The sequence below is a fragment of the Melanostigma gelatinosum genome (genome assembly GCF_949748355.1).
Source record: "Melanostigma gelatinosum genome assembly, chromosome: 24".
Taxonomy (NCBI): Eukaryota; Metazoa; Chordata; class Actinopteri; order Perciformes; family Zoarcidae; genus Melanostigma; species Melanostigma gelatinosum.
Window position 1 is genome coordinate 10,201,704 of NC_136657.1, and position 21,686 is coordinate 10,223,389.

Consider the following 21,686-nt stretch of genomic DNA (forward strand, 5'->3'; position numbering starts at 1 on the left):
GTTTGTGTTTGTCATTGAGGCGTTCATAATGAGCTGCAGCGTTTCAGTAGCTGCTGCTTGCAGCGGGACAGCGTCACTTGCTGCAGGTATTGTCTGCACGGTGTCCGACACGATTGGAGACGATGACCTCACGTCTGGTGTTCTCTCAGCACATCTTCAGGCCCGGTGATGCTCGTCTTGTTTACATACTTGAGCTGCTGCAGATGAAAGAGGAGCTTCGTTTCCAGCTCGTTCAGACATGTCGGCCCCGACTCCTAAACAATGGCTCCGGTTGTGTAATCGCTCGACACGCAGCAGGGCGCTGCGTTAACCCCTTCATGTCCTCCGCAGACAAAGCACATGTTGAAGACATGTTTGTGGGATTGTTGCAGAAGAGATGTTGAGTTGAGATGATTAGAAACAGCAGATGTCCTGGATTCAGTCTTAAAATCATATTTATTGGAAATAATTGTGAACCGATATAAACTCTTTTGCTTGTTGTAGGGCCGCATATCTTCCGTCACATGGAGGTCAGAGGTCAGGGTGTAGCGGGGTTAGCTCGAGGACTCTTTTATCAGAAGGAACATTGAATCGATGACAGCACTAGTCATGGTAGATCTCTCTCGATGCTGCAGAGCCGACGTTGTTTGTCACGTGTTTGGGCTTGCAGCAGCTGACGGAGCTCTTGAAGCCGTCGGCGTCCTCGACCGAAGTATTTTTAGCGCGTTCGTTGTATATTTAGGAGCCAAATCGCCCTCCTGGAGGCCAGAGATTCCCGGCCGCCCGACGAACAGATCCAGTGTCTCACATTCGATCTTTGACACCCGGAATACTCATTTAAACAGCTGTTTCATGTCGAGCACGTTGATACATTTCCAATAAAGATAATTCAAGATAAATCAGTTCCAAAGCTGAAATTAAGTTCATTTTGACAAAATATAATTCCCAGCTTAAAGATGGATATTTTTTTAATTAAACACGACGTCCAGCGTCCACAAAGTCAAATAAAGAAGAAAATTCATCTGAAAAGGTGCATGTTGTCCCTTCTAATCAAATTAGTATTGTAATTATCAGTCAAGCTAAAGTTGTTATGTTGTCATACCATCGGTCCTAAACACAAAGATATTAGTTTAACATCAAGAACCAATAAGTGCACATGAAACAGCAAATGAATGTCCCTTTAATGGCTCTCGTGAGAGTCGGTTGACAGAGTTTTAACGAACGGAAGAACCACAAAGTGTTTTCACAGAAGAAGAGATGAAAGTGAGGAGGGAGAAGAGAGCCAGAGGCTGAATCCTCATGAATGAATGCAGAGAGGAGGAGCAACGAGATGCATTTGATGCCTCGATGTGTTTTTAACGTAAAGATCTACAAACATCCTCGTTCCAGCTTCTCAAATGTCAGGATTTCATGCTTTTCAAATTGCATATTTTGGGGTTTTGCACAAATACGATATTTCCTTTGGTTGCAGAAATTCATGGAGAAATAACAATGAAACCCAAATGAACTCCACAGTGAGGACTCGGCGACTTCTTTCCGTTGCGGTCGGCGTGACGTAAAGACGCCGTCTTTCTTTTGGGGGGGGGGGGGGGGGGGGGGTAAAGACTTGCTGATGGAAAACGAGCTTTTCCTGCTGCCCAGAAACCTCTTTCTCTTTGGACCACCAGTGTTTACCGGCAGCATGGAGTCACGCTCGGCTTGTGATTCCCTGAGCCTGATTTCTGTGCTGATGCCGTCCAGAGGCTGTCGCTGCATCTGGGGACGAGCAGCTCGCCTCCGGTCCCACTTTGGACTGTTTAGGTTCTGTGGCCGGAGTTTACATTTGAAGAGTTTCATTCCTAAACACTGTAAATCTATTTAGGAGAAGAAAATGGATGCCCGATGTCTGTTGCTCAATAACAATTAAAGAAAACGTCTGAGTGATGCTCTCTGGAGAGAAGATAGCTTGAAGCTTCGGGCTATTTGCTTCTACTTTGATGTCAGCAGCGAGTTTGGCAGAGAAAGGTGTCTTTTCTCTTCAAATGACTCCAGATTTCTTCATAGTTTCCACTTTATTGTCATTTTGTGACAAGATGTGGAGATTAATGCCGCAAAGAAATGGAAAATCCATTTTTCTGCCAGTTGTCTGTGACCAAAAAAAGACGCACAAAATATTTACTTTCTTGTATTTTGATGTAAAACTCACATTTGTGGTCGAATATGAAAGCAGAGTTTTCATAACAGGCTCTCGCAGCCAAACGAAGCAAAGTTCAATATCTATAATCAAGCTGTTGATGAGCAATATGTTAAAACCTTCCTCAAATTTAGTAGTTTCCTTTTATTATTATTATTATTATTATAAGGTTTTTTACGAGTTTACGAGTTTTAAATCCTTCAGCGTACAGTTTGACACCTTTTTTTAATTTACCAGCAGTAGATTTAATGTCGGAAAAATCATCGTATTGCACGCTGGCATACATACATGTACACATACATATATATATGCATATATACATACATTCTGTTTCTACATTTAAAGAGACAGTGTAGCGATCTATGTGGGTTTCTAATCTGCTTGATGTGCAGAAGAAAACTGCAGACTACTTAAACTAAAACATAAATAAATAATAAGAATTACATCATTAACATGCAAGCTGTGATTTTCAAGTTGAAATATTTTCCTCTCTCGTTGCGTTCGACATCTTCAAAGAATCAAAACAAACTCTGCAGGAGGCCTTCAAGAGCCCTGCAGATATGTAGCCGCCCCGGGTGGTGACTGCAGTGTGAACGCGTTGTCCGACTACATGTGTAACCTGATTCCTCTCCACTGCTGACTCGGTATTGTGTGTACATATAAACACAGTGGATGTGAAAGGTGAGCTTCAGACTCTGAAAGCGATCCCTGGAGTGTGATCATTCTGCAGCAGAGTCTTTCTCTTTGCACAGATTATTGGCGCCGAGGCTTTCGTCAGGAAGAGGAAGGTACTCCAGCAGCTGCAGTGCTTTGTGCAGCAGAAGGTGTCATTGCATTGGCAGTACTAGCAGTAGTTGTAGTACGAAGTTAGTACTTTGAGTAACATTCCTGCAGACGTGCTGGAACAAAGCGACCCGACCTGTTCGACTGCATTCACTGACAGAAACAAAGCAGCTACAGTCTCCGTTTATTTACATCAAGCTTCTTCTCACACGAAACACACTGTGAAACACTACAGTTTATTATGTTACAGTTTATTATATTACAGTTTATTATATTACAGTTTATTACATTACAGTTTATTACATTACAGTTTATTACATGACACTTTATTATATTACAGTTTATTATGTTACAGTTTATTATATTACAGTTTATTATATTACAGTTTATTACATTACAGTTTATTACATGACACTTTATTATATTACACTTTATTATATTACAGTTTATTATATTACACTTTATTACATGACACTTTATTGTATTACACTTTATTATATTACACTTTATTACATGACACTTTATTGTATTACAGTTTATTATATTACAGTTTATTATATTACAGTTTATTATATTACACTTTATTACATGACACTTTATTGTATTACACTTTATTATATTACAGTTTATTATATTACACTTTATTACATGACACTTTATTGTATTACAGTTTATTATATTACAGTTTATTATATTACAGTTTATTATATTACACTTTATTACATGACACTTTATTGTATTACAGTTTATTATATTACAGTTTATTACATTACACTTTATTATATTACACTTTATTATATTACACTTTATTATATTACAGTTTATTACATTACAGTTTATTATATTAAACTTTATTATATTACAGTCTATTATATTACAGTTTATTATATTACAGTTTATTATATTACACTTTATTACATGACACTTTATTATATTACACTTTATTATATTACAGTTTATTATATTACACTTTATTACATGACACTTTATTGTATTACACTTTATTATATTACACTTTATTACATGACACTTTATTGTATTACAGTTTATTATATTACAGTTTATTATATTACAGTTTATTATATTACACTTTATTACATGACACTTTATTGTATTACACTTTATTATATTACAGTTTATTATATTACACTTTATTACATGACACTTTATTGTATTACAGTTTATTATATTACAGTTTATTATATTACAGTTTATTATATTACACTTTATTATATTACAGTTTATTATATTACAGTTTATTATATTACAGTTTATTATATTACACTTTATTATATTACACTTTATTATATTACAGTTTATTATATTACAGTTTATTATATTACACTTTATTATATTACAGTTTATTATATTACAGTTTATTATATTACACTTTATTACATGACACTTTATTACATGACACTTTATTACATGACACTTTATTACATGGCACTTTATTACATGACACTTTATTATATTACAGTTTATTAAATTACAATTTATTATATTACAGTTTGTTATATTACACTTTATTATATTACACTTTATTATATTAAACTTTATTATATTACAGTTTATTATATTACACTTTATTATATTAAACTTTATTATATTACAGTATATTATATTACACTTTATTATATTAAACTTTATTATATTACAGTATATTATATTACACTTTATTATATTACATTTTATTATATTACACTTTATTATATTACACTTTATTATATTACACTTTATTACATTACACTTTATTATATTACAGTTTGTTATATTACACTTTATTATGTTACAGTTTATTATGTTACACTTTATTATATTACACTTTATTACATTACACTTTATTATATTACAGTTTGTTATATTGGAGTCTATTATATTACTGGAGAAAATCTTTGTCACTTTGCAAATTAAATTGGTGCAACATTTAGTTTTTTGCTTGTATGCTGTCTAGACAATAAAGACACAGTTCAGATCTGAGCTCCAGACATTCAACTCAAGTGAGAGTCAACGTGACTCTCTTCATCAAATACTGTGGGAAAGCTGAGATCAAGAGTTTTCTTTATTAAGCGTCAGTAAGTCACTTGTGTCAGGTTTCCAGACTGTCTTTCTGCAGCTGTGATCACCTCCGATGATATCTAATATTCAAATAAAGATAAATATCAGCTCTGTGTTCACAGGTGTACAGTCTGGATTTGATTGTTCGGGGAGAAACTGAATCTTTGTGCCGTTACTCCTCCACTTGAACCTCAAACATCCGTCCTTCATCGGCTGTCTCCGAAATCATACGTCGAACCGTTTAAAATGTTGTGTGATCTGATTAGTGTGTTGTTTCTGCTCGGGAGACTTTACGTGCTTCAGAACTCAACCCGCTTCTCGATTATATGGATGGAAATAATGAACCCTCACCAGCATTTACATTGTGTGTGTGTGTGTGTGTGTGTGTGTGTGTGTGTGTGTGTGTGTGTGTGTGTGTGTGTGTGTGTGTGTGTGTGTGTGTGTGTGTGTGTGTGTGTGTGTGTGTGTGTTTCACCACAGTGGCAGCCAAGTGTGACCACTTCCGCCTCGTGGCACCCGCAACACATGGCATCGCCTATGAAAAGAAATCTGCTCGCTTGAGGGTTTTAAAGGCGCAGTACGAGATCGGCCCGATTGGCGTTCCAAAGGAGCTCCTGTTTCACCGGAGTTAAGCCACGCAGTTTAAATGCCCCTTTTTGCAATGAGATCTGGTGAAGTACCACTAATGTTTAGTCAAAATTTAGACAAAATCTACTCTGACAAGCAACCCGAAGGAACAATGAAGTTGCATTTATCTAAATATCTCATCTTATTTCTGTCATTTTGATCAAAGTCAACACAAACAAGCAGAGTAAAGCACCACGTAAAATACAACTGAAACCAAAGTTTATTCCAAGACGACCTCAAATTCAGCCTGTTATTTTACCTGATAGCTACTTTAAATACAGCAGAAGAAGACTCTTCTTCACGTGTTCGTCCACCTTATCGTTGACTGGATGCCGATGGTGAAAGCTGAATCACGGCCATGATGGTGTCATTTTGCAGAAGCTGCTTTTGGGGTTTCACCGCCCGCCGCTGAGCGATGGGCAGGAAGCTGCTGAGGTCGGCGGGTTTTCCTCTGATTCACCAGGTTTCTAAAAAAGGTGACGCAACAGCTCAGAACAGACCTCAGAACAGACCTCCAGCATTCGGGGAAAAACCTCCTGAAGACGACACCTCAAGTGGCTTATATTTATATATAGATATATATTTATATATATATAAATATATGATGTGTAGGTAGTTTACTGGCTGAGTAACTGGTTTACTGACTCACTAACTGTCCGATTGACTGACAGAGTTACTGGTTCACTGACTGTTTGCTGCTTTATTAACGGTGCCTGTAAAGGGGAGTTAAAGGGGAGTAAAGGTGGATAAAGGTGGATAAAGAGGGAGTAAAGGGGAGTCAGGGGGAGAGGAGATGGGTGAGAGCAACACGAGATGAAGACAGACAGTCTCTGGCAGAGGGAACTTATCACTCAGACATGATCAGACACACATTAGATCAACTCCTCTGATCCAACTGATAGTGTGTCCATGTAACACACACACACACACACTCCTCGACCAGGAACACGGCGTATCAGTCGTGGTTGTTTTTGTGTGTGTGTACTTTACTTCTTTTCCCTTGTTTGTGTGTATTTGTACATGTATTTTGAGAGTTATATCTGTGTGCAACAACTTCATGCATGCACAATATGTTTATGCATGTGTGTGTTTTTGTGCTTGAGTGTGCAGCTGCATGCATGTGCACACTTGTGTAAGTGTGTGTGTGTGTGTATAAAAGTCTGTAGTGCTATGTAAACTGTATCTGGCTCACACACACACACACACACACACACACACACACACACACACACAGAGAGAGTTTATAGAAGACTGGTTCTCCTCTTCTTTCCTTTGAGTTCTTGAGTTCTGACAGGAGTGAGACCTCCCCCCCTCTCTGCAGCAGAAATGATCCCTCAGGCCTGAACAAAACATCTTTGAACAGCCAGCCCCCCCCCCCCCCTCTCTTGTCTAAATAAACTCTTTACACGCAACTCTGCTGGCCGCCTGCCGTACACTGCTGAGAGCGCCTGTCCGTCAGCGGTCAGGGATACAACAGGCCTGCCAGGCTGGGCTCGGGGCCATCGACTGGTCTACGCCCTGACTTACTGCCGAGTCGACTGACTTTAAAACTTTCCCTGCCTTGGGTTCAACAACAGATGAAACAGAAGTTCCATTTAAAAAGTGTTGAATTGAGGAATCACACGCGTGGCGTATTCTCACAAGATCAAAGTCTTTCTTTCCCTCAAATCACATCATGAGTCATGGTAATACGGCTTTACTGGATTAAAACTACAGCTGCCACCGGCAACAGTAACAGTTACTGAACCTCCTCCAGCAACACTTGAAGTTGTCGCCGTGCTTTTGCGTCAAGACGGATGAGCGGATGAATGGCGGTTAAGTAGAAAGGCTGATGTGGCTCACATGTTCTGGGCATAAGCTTATTATTTCTGGCAGTTTTCTTGCAGGTTGTGTTGTTTCCAGAGCCGCAATCCTTTGGGTTTGAGGTCGTAATGCCTCGGAGATATTTTGAGAAGAGATAATAAGATGAAACCCGAAAGTTTGTTTGTTTCATTCATCATTTCTTCAATCAGGTTTGGTGCAGACGGACGCTTGTTTATCCAAAAATAACCTTTACGCCTACTTCCAGCTCCATTATTCTGTAGCTTGTGTGTGTGTGTGTGTGTGTGTGTGTGTGTGTGCGTGTGCGTCTGTGTGTATGTGTGTGTGTGTGTGTGTGAATCGTTTCCTGTTCTCAATGGTTCCACGGCACGACAGCGATAAGAGCACCGGAGCTACATTATGCTTAAAACTCCATTACAGATTACTGGCTGTTGCTCAGTTTCTCTTCCTCCCCCTCTTCCTGCCACCTCCCCCTGTCTCTCCTCACCCCCTCCTCACATTTCTTTCCTCCCCCTCGTACGAAATCTCCTCCATCTGCTTCTTACCTCTCTTTCCATCTCACTTTACCTCCCTCCTCCATCGCTGCCCTCCCACCTCCTCTGCTCTGGTCTCTTCTCACCCCTCTCCACTTTCTCCCCCTCCTCCTACTCCAGTTTATCTCCTCCTTACATCTCCCTTTACCTGTTCTCTGTTTGCATCTCTCCTCTCTCGCCTCCCTCCTCCTCCCTTGCTCCCCCTCTCCTCCCCCCTCATCAGTATCTGCTGTATAATAACATTTAGCAGTTCCAAATTGGAGAACATGTCATCATGCAAACCATTTAAAAGCCAGTGAAGGCATATCGGACGCTTTGGCAGCCGTCTCCATTGTGTGTGTGTGTGTGTGTGTGTGTGTGTGTGTGTGTGTGTGTGTGTGTGTGTGTGTGTGTGTGTGTGTGTGTGTGTGTGTGTGTGTGTGTGTGTGTGTGTGTGTGTGTGTGTGTGCGTGGGTGTGGGTGTCTCTCATGCACACACACACACACACACACACAATAATCATACTTAATGTTTTCCCTCTCTCTCCTTGTCTTTTTTCTCCACCGGCCTCCTTCCTCTCCTTTCTCAGCTCAGGATGCCGGGAATTGAAAGTTCGCACGCGAGGCTAAGTTTGTGTGTGTGTGTGTGTGTGTGTGTGTGTGTGTGTGTGTTGGGGGGGGTAATTTTAAAATGAAGCAGCAACTACAGCAAATTAGCCGTATTTCCCTCGGTTGTGTGGAAAGCGAGTACAGTTCCCTCCTGAACGTTTCTTAACCTTCCGGATGTTTTCTTTCTTTCATTCCTGTGTTTCGGTAATTTGCCGCTCTGCTTGTGGATCAACTTCACAACCTTCTTCTTTCTTTCTTTTTTTTTTGCTCGTTTCTTTGTGCAAACTCGTCTTTTGAAACGTGTTGCTGCATTTTCACTTTTGAAAGCAATGCATCCATCAACTTCTGGCTTTATTCTCTGCACCTGCTACATGTGTACGCTGTCTTTTCAACATAGACTTCTGTGTTCACACAGAAAACAACTCATTTATTGTTTTCACACTAATTCTGTCAGAACATAATGTTGTTTTTCTCATCGTGCTCGGTGTTCGCCAAAAGAAAAGTAACTTTATAAAAGATGATATGAAGCAGGAAGCTTAAAGAAGACACTTTTCAGTTTTTAGAAATAGTAATAACTCCAGAATGTGTATTGGGTTTGGGGATTAACTCCTGAAGTTGCCCTTCGTTTATTGAGTGATCGGTATGATCTCAGTGTGTGTGTGTGTGTGTGTGTGTGTGTGGTGGGTCGTGTGCAGTATCAGCGGAGGCACCCGAGGGTGACCTGCTGTTCAGAGGAGAAGGAATGTAAACGTTGAGACGTCTCCTCCAGACCCGGCCTTATCGTAGCAGCATGAGGTCAGGGGTCAACGCTGTGGTAGGAGGAGCAGGGTCATGGCTGGAGCAGTGTGTGTGTGTGTGTGTGTGGTGCATGAACTTTCACAGAATGTAGTGTGTTGTCTCCGAGTCTGAATGCAGCCAGTGTGTGTGGAAGTTAATAGCCTAAAAGTCCATGAATCTAAGAGCATTTAGACACATTTTCCTCAGTAATATCATTTAAATAAACTGCTTACATTTGTGTGTTTTCACCTGTAATAGTCGGGATATCCTGTTGTTTTTCTGTAATCTTGCCATTTGGGTGCGGCCATGTGTGAAATAGTTGTGGTTATCGACATGAGACTTTTAACAGCAGAACAGGAAGTGTCAGTTACGACAACCGTGGAACGGAGAGAAGAAGTGAGAAAACGCAACACAACACCCTGTTGATACATTACTTGCCGAGATGAGTGACAGGTGTCAAAAGTGGGGAGAAAAGCTGCAAAATGAGGCTTAAAAAGAGAGATGATAAAGAGATGCATGTATGTTTCAAATGTCTAAAAGTCCAGGTGATTGATGGACAAGTCGTATAGATTATTACAGCACCCCCTAATGGACAAATATGATGTTTGTGGTGCAGCTCACATCTGCACAGAATGTCATTGATCAAGTAACATAACAGGAAACGACACACACTAGACAACAGATGATACACTAGACAACAGATGATGCGTGTTTAAAAAACACAGATCTGAAGCCAGAGGACAAATGAAGAAGCACTCAGAGTCTGAAACTCTTCTCCATTTCAAAACCACACAAGGTCTTTTCTGTGCTTTCGTCCTCGCCGTTCGTTCATGTCCAAACCTGCACAGAGAGGATCAGAGAGAGAGAGAGAGAGACGGGGCAGAGTGAGCTTAAACTGAGAGTGAAAGGGAGAGAGAGAGAGAGAGAGAGAGAGTGTGTCGGTGATTCTGATCTCCCGTCACCCCTCCTCCTCCCCCCCCCCCCTCCACCCTGCAGTCCAAAGGGATGAAGAACAATGACTCCATTCAGCTCTTGGGTTTCAAAGTCGACAGAAACCGCAAGTGCTTCAGAGCGGGTGTTTGGAGACGGAGGGCGGGCGGGTTTGTGTTCGCAAATATGATAGAAAAGATTAAAAAATGGAGGAGGTAGTTGCACCGAAATGTACTGTGACTTTGTCAGCGTAAAGGATCTACAGCAAGCTCTTTGAAGCTTCTGATTCATGAGTATTTTAATTAGTTGCGATGTTTTGATCCTAGAGCTGAAATGATCAGTCAATTTATATATTTGTTAATTGGAATACTTTATTTCATTTGATAGATTTGATATCTTTTTGTGTTCGACTGTTGGTCAGATAAAAGAAGATATCTGAAGACATGACTGTACGATGAGCACGATGTTCTTGTATTTTGCTCCTTATTTTCTCCAGTTTTAGAAGCTTTCTGACACATTGGTAAAAGTCAGCTGTTCCTTCTTAAAACATCAGCGTTTGGGGTCGTGGTGTGAATGAAGTGTTTTTCACCCCATCACAAAAAGAGCTCGGAGTTCCCCAGGGCACCGATGTAGGTCCTCTCAGGTTCCCTTTTATTTAATCATTTGAGCCCTTATTGCTCTTTTTGTTCAGCACTTTCACAGCTTTTCTATTAATACCTCACGTGCTTCTTTCATTTCTTCCTCCTCATCTTAATCAATCTTCTGGGGACTAAAATAGTTCATTGTTGCTGCACTGAAACGCTGAAACGCTGAACCACTAAACCAGATCTCCTCCGGCTATGAGTGGTGGGTATATGAGTGTGTTAGAGGCCCTCACTCTGAGCATGCCCAGACAGCCCCCCTCCTTCAAACACACACACACACACACACACACACACACACACACACACACACACACACCAAAACCACACTAAGGCAACAGTGAAAGCGAAGACAAAGACGTACACTCTTGAAAAATTCTTGCATCTAGTTTTTGGGTAACACATCTTTACTCAATATCTGTTAACAACCCCCACACACGCCACATACTGTTTGTGTCATGTTTGTGAACAAATGTTCCATATTTGCACTTATAGTCATTTTTCAGTCTCTTAAAATGTGTAAAAGGTTTCTCCCTTAGTCAACGGAGAACACAAGTTTGATCCTGTGCAGTTTCTGTTCGGGCTGCAGAGCATTTTATTGCCGTAATGCTCTTCTTTCAGCCGGTGGATGTATAAAGTTGTCTAAAGTTAGAGTTGCAGTCTTCATCAGAAATTGTATTTGGGTGAGACGATCCTTGACAAGCGTCGGTTATTAAATAGCAGCTTTAATCCCATGATGCTTTGCTTTCTCTCCTTCTCCAACTATCATTCCAACATCGTGAGAGAATGTTTGACGGTTACGGGAAATATACACACACACTTTTCACGTTATTGGCAGAAATAAATGTCTTTTGTAAAAGTTATAAGAAAGACGTTTGTTTAGAATAAAACGGCACTTATTAGTCGATTCATTGATCAGTAGATCGTTAAAAAACGTGAGAATCTTGGGACGATTGATACCACTCTGATGTGTGTACGGTAAATATGAAGCAGCTGGTTAGCTTAGCTTAGCATAAAGACTGGAAACAGGGGGAAACTGCTAGCCTGACTCTCTCCAAAAGTAACAAAATCTGCCTTCTAACATGTTAAAGCTCATTAATTATTATATCTTGTTTGTTCACTTTCTTTGCACTTAAAGTTGATCAAAAACAATAAATAGAACAAATTGGATGTCAAAACCTAAAGGTGGCCTTTTCATCTTTTTAGTTGTGAGACATTTTAAAGCTCCTGTTTCAGAGTAAAACTTGAGCTTGTCACATATAATCAGCTCTGTTTAACTTGTGTCGTGGAGTTATAAACTTATAATCAGAGGGTTGTGATCCAGTGTCTCTAAATTACACATGAAACGCTCTTCATGATGGTTTTCTTGGAGAAGACGCTGCACGTTTCCGTCTGCACACATGAGCACTGTTAGAAAACCAGCTCGATCCGGATCGATCGAGTCTCCGAGGCCGGCGTCGACCACTTCACAAGACTCTGGTCCTCCAGAGAGTCGGCCTCCCCGCTGCGCTCGGTCCGCTTTGGGAAAACGCAACGGCCAACGGGTCATTTTGTGGCTCTGCCTGTTATCCTCGTTTGGCCTGGAGGGCTGAGTCAGCCGTGTGTGTGTGTGTGTGTGTTTTTTGAGGCATTGAATTCCAAACCCAGTGCTTGAATTGGTTCAGCATATGTGCCAGTACTCCAAACCAGCATCCTGCAACTGATTATATTCTATTGATGATTCAGTTATTTTTTGGTCAATTCAAATAACTTTATTGGCATGACATCACTTCATTTTCATCATTTTTTTGTCTTTAAAAGTTTTCAGAGCTCAAAGTGACGTCTTCAGACAATCAAAAGTCCAAAACAAATTGCCCAAACGATTACTCTGTTATCAAAATATTTGCAGATTCGGGGCAAAATAGTGTGCAAAATGTATTATTTGAAGAGTTCAAAGTACTCATAATATAAAACACGCAGAGTTCTATGAAACAAAGCATCCTCGCTGTACAGAGGGCAGAGAATCTACAAAGCGTAGTTCTTCCTCCTTTGAGGACTTATTTTAGTCTGTAAACCAGAAATCCATGAAAGATTGAAGTTTATATATTGATTCATTCCATTTCCTCGTGTTTTTACTGGTTTCCTCCACCTGCTTCCTCTCTAAAAGGATATTTGAAGGTTATTTTTCTCTTGTTTTTCTGCTGCTGATAAGCACTGCTTGATAAGTGCCAGAGGAGGAAGAGGAAGAGGAGGAAGAGTTGAGTGACAGTGTTGTAAGACGGCAGGAAACCTCAGGCGGCTCCACCCTGACAGAAAGAGACGGAGATGTTCCTCTTTCTCTTCGTCCTCGCTTCTCTTTTCTCTCCATCTTTTGTAAACACAATCAGCTGTTTGTTGCTGCATCGTTATTGAAATGCTGCGCAAACTTTGTACAGAGATCCGCACACTGGGTGGAGAAAAGTAAAAGTTTCACTTCCTGTCTGTGCTTCTGTTTTTATCAGGAATGTGTGTTAAAACAACACAAATCTGCCTTTTCTTTGTCCCAAAATGCAGCTCATTCGTTTCTTCTCAACCTCAAAAGTTTCTTCTTCTGTGGATCAAAACGCTGACAGTTTTCTTCTTCTTCTTCTTCACCTCCAGCCACCATGAAGAAAGGCCAGAACAGCTCCAGCCGGACCAGCGAGCGGAGCCTCATGTTCGGGGGAAACGTCCCGAGCGCGCCGACTCCGTCCACCTCCTCTTCCTCCTCCCAGGTGGCCTCCATCGACGGCGTGGGCTTCAGTGAGGGCGACCTGCTGCTTCAGGTAACACCTGAGCGGCGTTTAGTGTTGAAGAGGAGAAGCAGCCTGAAGCTCTGGGTGACGTTTTGTTTTTTATTCTTGGTGTTTCAGGCGCTGAACGGCTTCGTGTTGGTGGTGACGGCTGAAGGCTACGTCTTCTATTCGTCTCCCACCATCCAGGACTTCCTGGGCTTCCACCAGGTAAACATGAGCTGATGATCAATAACAGCAGAAGAAGAATGAAGTTTGAACCAAATTAAGAGATTAAGATTAAGAACCAAATACAAAGGGACACTTCTTGTACACATTAACTGTAAAAAGAACACTTTAACGTTTCTTTTGCATAAATAGAACCACATTAAACCGAAATGAGCCCCAATAAAGAAGAGAGCTCATGTTAATATATATATATATATATATACATGTATAAAGATTTCTAGATTTGGGAGATTTAAATGTTAAAATACAAATCGTTGCCTGGGGAGAGTGCAACACGCCCTTACACACACAGGATTTATTTACTGCAGATTTGCATATTGAGGAGCAGACATGTGACGCCTTATATATCTTAATAAGTACACACAGTACTAGCAGTGCAAGTTTTAACAGTACTACAGTCGACCTTTCACAATAAAGTGTCGGATAAACATTAGATCATAATCTTAGAGGCGCGTTTTGTTGCAGAACTCCAGTTTTTCTTCTTTTGTTCTGGCCAGCTGCGTTCAAGAGCGATGATGCAAGTGTAAACACACACACTCACACACACACACACACACTCTCACACACACACACACACACGGTGAGGAGTCGAGTGGATGAATGCCACCGTTGTGCTGAAGGCACCTCTCGTCTTTCGACACAAACCCTCCTTTGTCAACGGCGCTGATCCGAACTGCTCGGCAGGCTTTGTTGAGTTCAAAGACACCCTGAAGTCAGGATTTGTGAGCTCCAGAGGTTTTTTTAACCACGACAGATGATTGTTTTATCTATTTTATCCAGAAGATATTCAAATTATGATTTAATGTTTCTTTAAATGTCTCGACAAACTCTAATCTGAACGATACAGATTTAGTTTAACTGAAAGAAAGAAGGCAGGATGGATTATCTCCTTTGTATTTTTCCAGTCCTAAGTGTGCATGTGTTTTACTCATAATACCTCCAGCATTGCTGTAATTTCGTTCTCAGTAGATCGACGCATACTGGTTTGTTTCTCTGCAGTCGGATGTCGTCCACCAGAGCGTGTTTGAGTTGATCCACACAGACGACCGAGCTCTCTTCAGACGGCAGCTTCACTTCGCTCTCAACCCGAATACCAGCCAGCAGGACGGCGACGCGGAGAGTCTCAGTGAGCTCACGACAACATAGCGATGTGTTTTACACCTCAGCAACACAGTGACAGACAGAGACGCTTATCCTCCGAAATACACTGGAAATACGTGACTTACCTGCAGATGAATATCAATAAGTGCAAAGAACAACAGAGGTTCACGTGTGTGGCTTTACGTCATGCATGTTTAATAAGCAGAGTAATCTTCACAGATTCACACGTTTGTCATTTACGTGTTTTATAAAAATAGATGATACTAAAAGGCGTTTCTGATATCCACTCTGTTTATTATACAAGGAAGTTATTATTCATCCTGATTTGTACCATACTTTCTTTTTGCTTGCGAAGCTCTTTCTAAATATAGATAACAATATAAATGATTGTCAACATCAGATGGAAGTAAACGTTAAATATGTCCTCGCTGCTGCAGGCGAGCAGAGCTCGGCGGAGGTCAGCACCAACGTGATGACCTACGACCCCCAGGCCATCCCTCCCGAGAACTCGTCCTTCCTGGAGAGGAACTTCTGCTGCCGATTCCGCTGCCTGCTCGACAACTCCTCCGGCTTCCTGGTACAAACACCGTCTTTACCGGTTGATCCGCCAGCACAAACAACAACAACAGATGTTCAAAGGTGTGCTTTGTTGTCTCCAAGGCCCTGAACTTCCGCGGCCGCCTGAAGTTCATCAACGGCCAGAACCGGCTGTCGGAGGACGGGTCGCTGGTTCCGCCGCAGCTCGCTCTGTTCTCCATCGCCACGCAGATGCAGTCGCCGACCATCCTGGAGATCCGCACCAAGACGCTGATCTTCCAGACCAAACACAAGCTGGACTTCACTCCCATGGGCATCGACAGCAGGTGGACACACACACACACTCAGCAGATTTATGTTGTATTTCCTTTACAACTCTGTAACTATTCGGACTCTCGGACCTTTAATTCCAACATGTTTGTATTTGAATGTGGCTCTTCATTTGCGCAGAGGGAAGGTGGTTCTGGGTTACAATGAAGTGGAGCTCTGCATGAAAGGTTCCGGCTACAACTTCATCCACACTGCAGACATGATGTACTGCGCCGACAGCCACTTGAAGAGTGAGTCACCGATGAAGCTCATCAGAGGCCTTCAAATGAGCAATTTGAAGACTTTATCTTCAGACTAACCACGCTTTGAACCTGACCTGACATGAAAAGATCAATCTCCTCAATAACTTTCAATTTTTACATTCATCTGACTGCGTTTCTTCGCGTTGGAAGTGACACAGACACGTTTCTAGGTCTGTTATATCGTGATGCATATGTGCGACTCTCTCTGTGTCGTTCTCAGTGATGAAAACCGGAGAAACCGGCTTCACCGTCTTCAGACTTCTGGCCAAGGCTGGCGTGTGGATCTGGGTCCAGGCCAACGGCAGGCTGGTCTTTAAAGCCGGGAAACCGGACTTCATCGTGGTCCGGCAGAGAGTTTTGATGTAAGTTAAAACGCTGTTTTCTTTTGTGTGATGGTTTACATGAGGAGCAGAGACCTACTCTTGTTTTTTGCCACAGAAATGAAGAAGGGGAAGATCAGCTCCGGCGCCGTCGGCTCCAGTTGCCGTTCAACTTTGCCACTGGAGAGGCGCTGCTTTACGATGTCGCTCCAACCGTCGACGTCCCCGACCCTTGCTCCGGCCCCAAGCAAAGGAAGTTGGACGATTACACCGTCAGCCGCGAATCCATCCTGGGCTGCATGCTGAGTCAGGACCAGTCTCTGTACTGTGAACACAACAAGAACAACGTCTTCAACGCCATCAACGATGCCGCCTTCAAAGACACCCACGCCACGGTCAGCGTTCCCAGAGATACGTGGGAGCTGGCGACACCCAAACCCCCCGTGGGGAGCCTGGTGAAGTCCGAGAGCACGGTTCAGGACATGATGGAGACCCTGCAGCAGATCATCGGGGAGAACGACCTCAGCGACACCCTGGACGTCGGGCCCGAGGAGCTGAAGAGCTGGGAGAGCACCCTGCTGAAGATGAGCAGCAGCAGCTGCGAGATAAACGAAAACCTGGACGACATTCTCAGCAACGACATCCTGATGTACGTGGAGGAGCAGCTGCAGAGGGAGGGCGGGTTCAAGCTGCCGGACGTCATGCCGGACTACCTTTCCACTTTGGACCTCCAGAACCAGAATCCGGAGCAGGAGCAGAACTTCGGCTGGCCCCTGGAGCCCCAGAACCAGCTGATACCAAATGGAGGGCAGATGGTCGCGGGACAAGCGCCTCCAGTCTTGGGCCACATGAAACTGACCCACATGGATGTTCCTCAGCTGGGTTTAAACAGTCCAGCCCTTCAGCAGACCACTTCTGTTGGTCTCCAGCTGGGTCCAGCCCTTCAGCAGACCACTTCTGTTGGTCTCCAACTGGGACCTCCTGGTGCTCCAGTTACCTTCAGCCCCTCCATGGCGGCTCAGACGCAGAACCAGCTCAGAACCCTGCAAGTTGCAGCCAAAGACAACAACCGCGGATCATTCTCGCTCAGGCAACCTTCAGCCAATCAGATTCACCCCAACCAAACGGCTCAACCAATGCAGAGCCAGCTTCAGATGAGGACGGCGAACGTACCGACCGGCCTGCAGGACCAAGGCGCTACAAGACAGTTAAATCCTGGGTTCAACGTTCAGGGAAACCAGTGGAACTCCTCCTCCAACGCAAGCCGAGCAGACAACTTTGTAGAAACGTATGCCCAAAATATTTCAACTTTCCCCGCAAGTTTGTCCTCGCCGAGCTGCGTGCAGGGCCGCTTTGCACTTAAGACACAAAACAACGTCAACCAGAGGCCGCCTTGGTCGCTGGACCAGCAGCTGATCTCAGGTGGACCCCAACAAATGGCCCGCCTCCACCAAACCTCAGGATTTCAAAGGAATCCTCCGCACGCCGTTAACAGCGGTCCGATGTTCAGGACTCCGGAGACTTCAAACGTGCCGTTTCCCGTTCAGAACATCCCGGAGCCGCCGCCTCCTGCCGCTCCTCCCAGCAGCTGCATGTTCACAAACGGCCCCACGGCCGTGCCCGTGAACGGAGTCCACATCAGCCAGACGCTGAACCCCGTCGGACACCAGATTCCGTCCAACCCCTCCTGCTTCTATCAGGGTCTGCCCAGAGGGGCGTCCGTGCCGGGCATGACGACCGTCCCGGATCCGGATGAGGCGCAGCTGTCCTTCCAAGTGACGGCCGGACTCGACCCGGACGGCCTGCTGCTGCAGCAACAGCAGCAGTACCGAAACTTCAGTGAGCAGACGCAGGTAAGTCGGTGACAGCAAGACCAATTGTTCCTGGAAATCCTACTTTTTTATTTCTTTTCTTTATTTCCAACCATCCAGCTTTGTTTGATGTATTTTTTTAAATCATAAAGTCGTCTTTGTCTTCTCTGATTTCACAGATCAACAGCCGTCCAGTCGCCGGGAACGGAGGCGTCCCGTTCTCCTCGCTGCCCAACCGGAACACCTACTACTCAGAGAACCAATAGGAACCTGCCGCCGTGACTTCTGGACGGCAGAGGATCCCGACCACAGGAAACAGAAGGACTCGTGTGGATCCGACTGACGAACAGAAGGAGGACGAGGAGACCCAGCAGGACGCCTCTCCTTCCTCCTTCCTCTTCTTACTAGGGAACAGTGATGGAGGCTGTGTGGTTCACGATATCTGGTCTGTGAGGAGGAAACAATTCATTTGTGTGGAGTTTAATCAAAGGAAAAGGAGCTGGTTGGATTATACCAAATAAAACAAGCTGGTCTGGGTTTTCGACCACGTTGATGGAAGTCTGCAGCTCATCGGCGTCTCTTTAGACCTCAGGCCTCATCCCTGAAGTCTTTTCTTTAACCACACACACACTGTACAAAAACACAAATCGGACTCTTGTGTGTCCAAGTACGTCATCGAGCTGCAGTGGGCTCATCACTGCCCCCTGTGGCCGGAGAACAGAAGACACCCACTGCAACTACAGTAGCTTTTAGTAAACGCTTCACACACGAAATCCACCAGCAGATTCATGCTGTCTGGCTTTTGAGTCTTCCCTCCTGTGACGGATGAAGTTAGTATGTGTGGAACATGCTGGGGTTGGACGAACATGTTGGATGTTGTAAAAACGACCACAACGTACTGACTCTCTGCGACCGCCGCAGCGAGGACGCATGAAGCGCTTCATAGCAGCCGAGCATTGCACCAAACTTTACTTCTTCAGAGGGAAATGCATCATTTAATGTCCTGGATCAAACAAGGGAAAGGACTTAGAGACCTGAGTGAACCTGGATGAGAGAATCCTCTGCCGTCTCCTACGCACAAACGCCGTACTCCCTAAAAACCTGTTTTCTAATCTGAGCGCTCAGAAGGATAAAATACATCCATGAATATCTTTTGAAAATGCGTCTGATTACGTCAATGTCAACTCTTTGCTGTCCCAGTGAGGGAGATTTAGATCTGCAGACAACACACAACAAACTCTTTCCTGTGTTTGAAGAGCGTTCAGTCAGAGCGCTTATCGCTGAGCCAGCTCTTCTTTCCTCTTTGATGTTTCTGTGTTGTTGTTTTCCTGTTGTAGGGAGAAAGATACAGACGGTGCCTTAATGACAGGACGCAAAACCTCAAAATGACATTTTAATATTTGCATAAAAAAAGGTGGAGTGGAAATTTGATATTTGATTGAAACCAAACTTGCCTTAAACTTCACGTGGCCAACTTGTGTGAGATTGTTTTTGCACTGTTCCTTTAAAGTGTTTACCAAAGCACAGTCAAGAGGAGTAATTCACAAAAATAAGAGCTTCATCCCCCAGATTATGTCTTATTTTAATATGAGCCAACTTTACATTCATGACAAGTAAAGAGATTTATTTCAAAGTAGGTTTTATTAGATCCAAGCCTGGAAGTTAGAGACCAGGATGGTAATCAATCTCTGATCACTGAGACTGGACCCTTTATTCATTTCTCCGTCCTCTTTCCTCTTTCCTCTTTCCTCTTTCCTCTTTCTGTCCTTGTGGTTAATTTATCGACGTTCTTGCTCGGACGTCCGGCAGCAAGAAACACAGAAGTAAAACAGTTTAAAGGCAGCTATTGTATTTTATTTTTTAAATGGGGAAAAGAAATGAACTCTTCACAAGTGCCTTCAATTGACGTCTTTTCGATCGTCTGATTATTTTAAAATCAGCACTTCGATTGAAAAGAAACACGAAAGAGCCTCAAACTGCAAGAGATGTGCGTCGCTTCCTCCGATACTGAGCCATGAAATCTGATTCATCAGCACTTTTTAAAGAATCAATTCTTCGAGAATAAGTAGGTTTCAGCTGATTTCTAGAAGCTGCAAAAGACCAAAGTAGTGACAGCGGACTTAAATGCCAAAAAGAGAGCCATCTGTGATGTTTAACTGCAGGATACCAAAGGGAAAAGACGGTTTCATGAGCATAAAGCAGCAGGAAACGGACCACAACGACTGTACCTGAAGACGGTTCGACATTCTAAGCATAAGATGCGTTCATGTCCCAAGTTTCCAGTCGCACTTAAATCTGCCATATTTAGATTTTTCTGACAGCTTCTAAATGTCCGACTTGTTGCTCAACAGTGCAGCAAAAGGCAAACAAATGCGTAAGTCTGTCGTTAAAAAATGTCTCCAGTTGCTGCTTTTCTTTGTCACGTCATTTTAAACAGAATATATTTATGTTTTAGACATTTTAAAACAGGAAGCAATCAATGTTTTTAATATTTTATAGACTTTGATGAGAGAAATCATTGTTTTGTAGTTTTAATTATGACTTGGTGGTTGACATGAACACTTTGTCCCAAATACACACGAATCATCACAGTACACTGTTCAAACAGGAAGTAGTATGGATTTGGGACACCCCTTGTGACTTGCTGCAAGGCATTCTGGGTAATGTAGTGAACCCCTGACTGCAGTAGGAAAGCAGGCAGGTTGGGTTACAGTTTGTTATGATTGCTTTGGCTCACTTTTTACAACATAACGTGCAAAACCTTTCATTTTAAGGATGATCAAATTCTCATTAAAGTTGTGTTGTTTTTCTCAAATATATCTAAAACAATGAGGAAAAAGTATTTAAAATGATGCAACACTTTCCTTTAAAATCATGTCGTTTATTCAACATAGTGTACAATGTATTCACAGTAAATACAGAATGTGAAGATGAAGCGCATCAGTCTGAACGTTGAGCCAGAGAAAGAACAGCAGATTCACCAAAAACCAACCAAATGAGATCATCACAGATGGATTCATGTCCATCACAAAGTCAAGCTCTTGTTTCCGCCTCTTTGAAGCCCCGAGTGCTTCCAATCACAAAGTGTTCATGTAGAAATATCAAATATATCGTGTTGCTTCTAGATTTGTACTTTATTATACTTCTCAATCCCCGGGAGGCCGAGGCTCCTGGTCGCAGTATCTTTGTGTCCCTGTCTATAAATATATATATTTGTCTTTTCTTCATTTGGCTATTGTCCTATATTGTGTATTTTAATGTCACATTGCCTTAACCTGACTCACGCCGCCTTTATATTTTGTACATTCTCTGCACAGCATAAACATATGTTAACCTCTTGTTGTGATGTTTTTGTAACTTTTCAACAAATTATATCTTGTGAGTTTTGCCTGTAACAGTGTATCGAGTGCTCACCGTATTAAAGGTGATCTGATCACACGTGGTGCTTCAGTGCTTT

At 42.7% G+C, this 21,686-nt stretch overlaps 1 protein-coding gene across 2 annotated transcripts in view; it reads left to right on the plus strand.

The window, feature by feature from the left end:
• Positions 1-21,667, plus strand: part of ahr2 (aryl hydrocarbon receptor 2) — a 37,052-nt gene extending 15,385 nt beyond the window's left edge. For both annotated transcript variants that reach the window (XM_079296649.1, XM_079296648.1), the window contains exons 3-11: positions 13,530-13,693; positions 13,781-13,870; positions 14,888-15,014; positions 15,427-15,566; positions 15,650-15,852; positions 15,977-16,086; positions 16,319-16,460; positions 16,537-18,271; positions 18,409-21,667. In XM_079296649.1, the coding sequence (XP_079152775.1) occupies positions 13,530-13,693; positions 13,781-13,870; positions 14,888-15,014; positions 15,427-15,566; positions 15,650-15,852; positions 15,977-16,086; positions 16,319-16,460; positions 16,537-18,271; positions 18,409-18,495 (2,798 nt within the window). In that variant the 3' untranslated portion in view covers positions 18,496-21,667. The remainder of the gene's footprint in view (positions 1-13,529; positions 13,694-13,780; positions 13,871-14,887; positions 15,015-15,426; positions 15,567-15,649; positions 15,853-15,976; positions 16,087-16,318; positions 16,461-16,536; positions 18,272-18,408) is intronic.
• The last annotated feature ends 19 nt before the right edge of the window (positions 21,668-21,686 follow it).